Source organism: Falco peregrinus, chromosome 1 (genome assembly GCF_023634155.1).
Source record: "Falco peregrinus isolate bFalPer1 chromosome 1, bFalPer1.pri, whole genome shotgun sequence".
NCBI lineage: Eukaryota > Metazoa > Chordata > Aves > Falconiformes > Falconidae > Falco > Falco peregrinus.
The window spans coordinates 67,029,013-67,036,865 of record NC_073721.1 but is presented as its reverse complement, the minus strand read 5'-3'; the positions used below and the strand labels follow the sequence as shown (position 1 = coordinate 67,036,865).

General features: G+C 54.6%; 1 protein-coding gene across 1 annotated transcript; it reads left to right on the top strand.

Annotated features, from left to right (window-relative positions):
* Positions 1–22: 22 nt before the first annotated feature.
* Positions 23–7,853, top strand: LOC101919275 (acetyl-coenzyme A synthetase 2-like, mitochondrial). Its single transcript, XM_055793773.1, is given in 9 exon segments — positions 23–2,877; positions 2,880–3,059; positions 4,403–4,498; positions 5,059–5,125; positions 5,127–5,233; positions 5,689–5,996; positions 6,951–7,021; positions 7,339–7,450; positions 7,539–7,853. Coding segments are annotated over 9 exon segments (1,521 nt in total). The 5' UTR covers positions 23–2,612.

Sequence of the window (7,853 nt, the reverse complement as noted above, 5' to 3'; positions counted from 1 at the left end):
AGGGAGGTCTGCACCTTCGTTTCCATCTCCACCCCCCAGGCATGGAGAACGACGGGGCTTGGGTGCTGTTCTCCCTTTGTGGTGAAAGACAACTGCTTGTTGCTGGGGCAGAAGTTGGGCATCATGGCATACATCAGAGAATGAGGCATTTCAGCATCCAGAACAGCCTGGTGCTGCGGGTCGCTGTAGAGGAATTATAGAGGAAAGGCAGCAGGTTAATTAACATTGATACTATACAGCTCTGGGCTTGCTTCAGCGGCGGTGGGTTAGCTGACATGGATAATGTGCAGCTGTGGCTGGTTCCTGCTAAGTAGTTAAATAGCTCTACGGGGTATAGAAGAGAAGGACCATATGAGGAGAAACATTGGATGAAAAAGAGACCTGGAAGAAGCAGAGGGAGGGGAGAGAGTGTGCTCTGGATGTAGGAGAGGCCCCAGGAGAAGCAGGAAAAAGCAGGGGGCCTGGATGAGAAGAGATGAGACTGGCTGGAAGAAGAGCCCGGAGAAGAAAGAATCTGGATGCAGCGGAGGCAAGAAGCAGGGTGGACTGACCTGATGAGGATGGAGAAAGAGCACAAACAGTAGATGAACTTTTGAAACCTTGTGGGGGATTGGTGGCTGTGCAGGGGCAAGGTACAGGAACTACTCATTGAATTTAACCTGGTATGTGACGGTAAAAGCCTTGATGCAGCCGGCTAGTTTTGATAGTGCTGCAGCAGGTCACCCCTTATATAAATATATGTATATATATATAAGCAATAGGATGAGGAAACGGTCCCAAGTTGTCTCAGGGGAGATTTAGATTGAATATTAGGAAAAATTGTTTCACTGAAAGGGTAGTCAGCATTGGAACAGGCTGCCCAGGGAGGTGGTGGAGTCACCATCCCTGGAAGTGTTTAAAAACCACGTAGATGTGATGGCTCAGTGGTGGACTTGTCAGTCTTGGGTCAATAGTTGGGACTTGATGATCTTAAAGGTCCTTCCCGACCTAAATGATTCTATGGTATCACACACTCTGGTGTTAGAGCCAGGCAGATCTCTGGGCACACTCAGCCTCTCTGCCAGCACTCAGCAGAGTGGACGTGGCAGCCAGATGCTGCAAGTGCAGGGGAGCTGGTTGAGAAGGAAGGGTGCCAATGGGGGTTTCCAGCAAGGCAAGCTCTGATGTGAAAGCAGCAGGAGCCCATACTGAGTTTTCAGGGAAGGAGGTGAGATTTGCCCACCCTGCTAAGGGCATCTGGGGATGGTCTGATGGAAAAACCTGATGTTTTACAGAGGAAAAAGCAGCTGAGGCAGAGCAGATGTGCCTAGGAAATGAAACACTTTGCTTGTAGAAGGATGAGGCTGCTGGGGCTTGACCTTGTGGAGGGGCTGTAAGCCCTCAGGACTGCATTTCCCTGGGGGACAGAGCCCTCGTAGGCCCTCACTTAGCTCTGGGGGCAGCTCTGATACAAACCAGTGGGCTGGCTGAGAGCTCTTGTCATCAGATAGGCACTATCTCCCATACCAGTGCCCAGCCTGTTCACCAAACACACCACCCCGCAGACCCTGAGTGGTGTTGCACCATGAAGAGCAAAGAGATCTACAAACCCTCTCATCTCTGCTGTTGATCCCATGGCTGTACCTGGCTGAGAACAGCCCTGCTTGCAGGGAGAGCCTTTTTCTACTCTTGTGCCCCCTAGGAAGGGAGGGGAACCTCGGCGATAAAATTAAGGAAACCTCCAAGCTCTGCCTTAAAAAAACCTCTACCGATATAGAGCCTGGAGGAAAGGAAGGCAGAAGAAAAGCTGTGTAGAGGCAAGGAGGCAGCTTAGCTCTGCTGCACTGGGTGGTTGTGGGAGGCCTCAGCATGAGGAGATGGGGTGCAGTGTTTCATGCCAACCAACCACCACCTGCTCCACCATGGCCTCAATGAGCGCTCCCAGTACATCCTGTGGTACAGCTGGTCTGAAGTGTTTGGCAGGAGGCAGAGACCCCAGACCAGCTTGCTGGAGGCAACAGCTCTGGTAGCTGCCCAGCAGTGGGATGGGATGCAATATCCTCCTCCTGCAGCAGCCAGCCACAGGAGGAAGTCCTTCCCTGGCCCACTGGAGACAGCACAACCTAGTGCTCTGCAGGGAATGGGCCTTAATTCTGGGAAGGAGATGATGCCTCACCCAAGGCTAGCATGGAGGGGACCCTAACTTCTACAAGTGAGCTGCCCCAGGCTGCCTTCATGGCAAGGGGAGGACTGGGGGGCTGCGGCAGGGAGGCTGCGGGGCACGAGGGGATGGGGATGAGCAGAGGGAGGTGTAAGGGAAGCAAGTGGGGCAAAGCAGAGGGGTCTGGGGACGCAGCACAGCCCCAGGAGAATGGGAGTGGGACCAGGCTGGTAAAGCCTGGCCCAGGCACCTGGCTCCCTGTGAGGAGCCCAGGCACCTGCCGAACCTGGCTCTGGTTCAAGAGCAGCTGTCAGGACTCAGATTAGCATGAAGGTTATTTTCAGTTAAATGTTTCTACAGCCCACCCCTTTCCCCTCTCTTCAAGGGATTGAATTTCTTTTTCCCCTGTAGTGCTTTGGAAGAGAGGAGGAGAGGAACAAGGCAGAGGAGAAGGGGTGCCCGGGCTTCTCACATGGGATACATGCTTTGTGTCTGGTCAGCCCAGGGTGACATAGCCCCTGTCCCCACAGGGGCTCATCTTGCCAGAGCTGGGTGTTCCAGGTGGCTGCGAGGGCCTCAGGCACCCATCTCCCTGGTGAGAGGCAGGCACACTGTGAGCATGGCCAGGCTGCTGGCCAGGGCTTGCTGCCCCAAAGCTTTTCCTCAGGCTCCCAGATGTCCCCTTAGGTCAGCAGCTGCCTGAGCCTGGAGCCACGGGTCTCTCACCGCCCACATGCCTTCCCTGTACCCAAGGACCACCAAGGCTTGTGCAAGGTGTCAGTGGAGCAGGGGGATGCCTTCTTGGGAGTGTTAGGTAGGAGCCGGCTCACATGGATCATCCCCTTCCACTCTGTCCAGCACTGCGACCTGCACCAGGGCAGGGTCTCCTGGTTCCTGGGCAGGCAGCTGAAAGTAGCAGGTAAGGAGGGAGATGGACATGGGAGCCCACCAAGTGCCTGCAGGTGCCTCTCTGTGAAGGGCTGGGGCCCTGGGAGCGGGTCTGAGGAGCACAGAGTTAAAGGGTTGGAGTGAGGGGGATCCCCAAAAGGTCCAGTTGGTGCTGTAGTGTAAGGATGTGGCTGGTCCTAAGGGAGCAACTGGGTCTTGCTGGAGGGGCTGCAGTGGGATTGGGGTGTGCTGGGAGCCAGACTGCTCTCTGTCAGCCTCTGTGGATCCCGCAGCAGCTCCGTTCTGCAGGACCACAGGCAACAGCACTGAACCCTGTGCATTCGGCACGCAGCGTTACAGCAGCTTATCCCTGCCCAGCAAAGGCAGTATGTTTCTGCAGAAAGCAAAATACAGGAGCAATGAGTGGTACTGGAAGTCCCCACAGCTGTAGGAGGCTCTTCTGTGGGCTGGGGCTACTTACTGCCTTAGGGGGGCTACCAGGGAAAGACACAAGGGCTGGTGACACTGCATCCTGCTCACAGAGCTGTTGGTCCCAGCATTCAAAATGAGACAGCCCTCTCATAATTTGGGTCTTAGGTAGTCTGTCTGGGCAGGAGAGCAGAACTGATCTGCCTTTGGCATTTGAGATGCGTGTTTCTTTCTGTCCTGGAAAACTATGAATGGCAAGGAGAAGGCATTTTGGTGTGCAAACTGGGGCTGCTGCATCACCCAATGATCTCAGTAGCAGGTTTAAGGAAAACTGAGTGGAACAAGGCTTCTGAGGAAACTGCAGCTGCCAGCAACACAGAACTTTTCTCTGAGGCTTTGGCTGTAATTCTTCCATCTGCCGTGTCCCTGGAAAGCGAGGAGCTGTGCACTCCTGGCCCTGGCTCTCTTCTACCTTGGACAAATGCACCTGCAGCCTTCCTGTGCAGAGTTCTGCTTCATCCTACACGCTATTTAGGAGCACCATCACTGAAAACTGCCCTAGTGCACCCCTGAGGCAGCTGCAAGGCAGCGATGGCTGAGCTAATGTTTGCCAGGCCCTCTGAGGGCACCGGGGATGTGACCTCCAGAGCCATTTCGGGCAGTTTCTGCTCTGGACTGTGTTAGGCTGCGATTAAGAGGGAAGCTGACAGCAGGGACTGGTTGGTATTGGAATGGTGAGGGCTCTAACAGGCTTGGGATGGTACGTGTGATCTCCCAGCTGGTATCCACAAAGGCTGTTTCAGCAGATACACGAGGCTAATGCCAAAAAGACTCACACACAAGCCCTGACTGATCTGAAAAAAAAAGGACTGCCAGTGCTGGCTTTATGGGAGTTAAGAGGTGCTGAGGGTTGCTCTGGCAATAAGGCTGGGTCGTCTTTTCCAGTGAATTGTCTGGCCCGACATGTCCACGTAGCCCCAGATAAAGTGGCCTTAATCTGGGAGAAGGATGAACCGGGAGAGGAGGTGCGGGTCACGTACAGGTCAGTACTTACCTCTGAGCATATGAGAGATGTATCGCAGAGTGTATGAACACTGACAGGGTGATCTGCTGGCATGTGGCATGTGAAGGGATGCAGCATCCCTTTGCATAGATAGAGGAACAGTATGGTGGCTGTTGGCTTGCCTGTGCTGATCTGAGACTTCAGCCTGGCAGGGTAGTGTGACACCCCAGTTGTATGGGCTGACAAATGTGCAGACTGTCAATGGGAAAGTCAGCCTCATGGGCTTGCTGAGCCAGAGGAATTGCCAATGGCCATTGCTGGCCCTTATAGCTTGCTCCTCATGCTGACCAGTGAGAATGTCAGGCTCTGTACAGAGGTCACTCCGATTTATTTCATTTCCATAAATAACAGCCCACATTAGTGACTGTCTTCTCCTTCCCACTGACATTTTACAGCTCTCCCATGGACTTCCAGCGTGGGGGGTTAGAGTGCGTAGGGCTGTAAGCTCCGTACCTGTGACTCTGAGGCCCCCCCATCTTTATACACGTAGATAAGAATTGCAAGAAAGTCTCTAACCGTGCCATTGCTTCTTTGGGTGGGGAACTGCTGGAGATGATGTGCTGCCTGGGAAACACTTTGAAACTGCAAGGGGTGAAACTGGGTGACAATCTACATGCCCCCATGCCCGCTGGCAGTGGCTAGCATCGGGGCTGTGCATGCTGTGGTGTTCACCGCGTTCAGTGCAGAATCCCTGGCAAACAGGATCTGGGATGGTAAGAGCCAGTGGGTACCAGGGACATGTGTTTCCCTTGGGGGACGGTGCTGAGCTGGCTGGTTTGGAAGCTGGTGGCTCAGGGTTGTGCTGATGGCAAGGTTTTCTGAGTCAGACTCCCTGGGCTAACTGGGGGTGTCCTGTCATGATGTATGACATTGGAGCAGGAATTAGCACCCAGGAAATGGCATGGGCTTGCTAAATATCTTCCAGCCCATGGGATGGACTGGTTCTCCCCTTCATCCAAGGGACTGAAGGGCTGGGATACAGTGTCTCCTCTGAGGGGATTCAATACAAGCAGGAATGAATAGGAAACGATGATGTCAAGCTGCTGGTTTTGCTAAGTGGAGGACATGAGTGACAGGGGGAGAGGTGCAGCATCATGGTAGAGCCAAACTGCTGTGTGACTGATGGAGAGGGGCAGAGCTGCTCATGTGGCTCTTCTGCCTTCTGCAGCCCGGTCAGAGACAGTGATCACAGTGAACCAGGGGCTGAGAGGTGGCAACGTTATTGAGCTAAAGACGACAGTGGACCAGGCTGTGAAGCAGTGCCCAGGAGTGAAATGGGTTCTGGTTTCCATGAAGACCGACAGCAAGGTTCCCATGACAGCCTTGGATGAGCTGCTGGAGGAGGTGAGAGGCTACCTGGAGCTACTGTCTCTTCCCCTGAGCAACGTGTCCACTCTGGGAGCAGGGACAGGGATTGGAGAGCTGGTCCTGGCTGCCAAGACAGTTCTGCTGGTGTTGACACAATGTGGGTACATTGTCCTGCAGTAGCAGCTGGAGCTGTACACGAGTTCAGGACAATCACAGGAGCCACTGGGATGGAGGCTAGAAACACCCCAGACATGGGCTGACACGTTATGAACCCAGCCTGGGACTGCCACCACACTGTCACACACAGCTCTGCTGGTGGGCCTGGCACCCTCTGAGTGCCACTGGGAGCTTGTGCCCAAGGAAGCAGGCAGTGAGACTCCTTGCGTGCCCACTACTTGTGGCACACAGATGGCCAGGCTGCCAGCACAGAGCACTGTTTCTGAAGAGGTGAGCCCCTGCTGTGCATTTCTGCTAGCTCCCTGGAGCTGCCCAGAGGTCTCCCTGCCCTCTGCTCATCCCATCTGCAAGCAATTAGTGCTAGAAAAGCTTCCTGGAAGACTACTGTTCTGGGCAGAGCAATGGCAGAGTAAAAATAGCTACCTCTTAATCAGCAGGTCTGCTCTGGCTGAGGAAAGCATTTGCCAGCTCAGCAAGGTGAAAGAGAGCTCAGGCTGGGGAGCCAGGGTTGTGGAGGTGCAGAGGGGGGGAGGATGCTGGGGGGGAGCAGGGGGCCACAGGTGCTTGGGGGAAGAAATGTGCTGGTGGGTGCAGAACAACACAGGGATGCCTGATAAGGTTGATGCTCTAAGTGAGTGAATCCCAAAGCAGCAGCTGTGCATGTTAAGGAGGAGCAGCTGTGGGACCTGGTGGAACAACCTGAAGGTGCAGAACAGGGTCTAAAAGCTGCAAGCGTAAAGCAGCCAGGGGCAGGGCAGGGGGAAGACTTGTGTTTGCAGACACCTGCTGAGGCAAGAAGGAAAAAAGGCAGAGGCCATCTGAGGCCCTTCCTTGTCTCTCAGCTTTACTGTGGGCTGCAGTAGCCAAGCCAGGTCAAGGCAGCTCCCAGGTGGCAGCCAGCCTGCTGAAAGCACTGCACCACACCCCAGCCCTGTTCTTTTCCAGAATCGCCACGTGGCAGTGGCAGACTCTGCTGTCATCGGCTACCCACATGAGATTAAGGGAGAAGGTAAGATGCTTGCTTTCCTGCCCCTGAAATGCCGCTTGGGGCTATTGCACCGCAGTATGTGGCAGTGTCACACCAACCCCTGGTAGCAACGCTGTACAGCATGCTAGTGGGGATCTCGGCACAGTCATCGCAACCTACGTGAGACCAACTGGGCTTTGCGTAAGGTGGCAGAGCAGCACTATGGCCAAAAGCACTTACAGCTCAGGCTGCAGAGCATCCCCTGAGGCCACCAGCAGAGAGGGACGGCTCCTGGCACTAGATCCAGGCAGGCTCTCAGGAGTATGCTGTGCACTGTGCTCAGTAACCTGGTGGTCCTTCTGCCAGGAGCCTATGTGTTGTGCTGAAGGACAGTGGCTACACGCAGGAGACTCTTGATGCTGAGCTACAGGAGTTGATCTCTAAGATCGCCAAGTATGTAGCTCCGGAGGATGTTCAGGTAACATGTGCAGACTGGTCCAATAGCCACCCTGGCAGTCTGGCCAACCCCTCTCCCTCAGCCTTAGCTCTGCTCCTCCCCATCACAGGTCACACACTGGCTGCCCAAGACTCGCTCAGGGAAGACTATGCGTCGGATGCTAAGGAAAATTGTGGAAGGCAAAGCCAGTGAGCTTGGGGATTTAACCACGCTGGAAAACCATGACACTGGGCAGCAGATCAGAGGGGCAAGAAAAGCCGCTAGCTTGGCTCTGCCAGCTACCACCTCTGGCTCCTCCACTGCAGAAGCAGAGCCATGTCCAGAAATGTCACTAAGCAACTGGCGGTCAGTAAGCGCTGGGAGGCTGCACTTCCACTGCAGTCTTAGGAACTTTCTGCAATACAGAGACCCTCAAAAGCTCTGA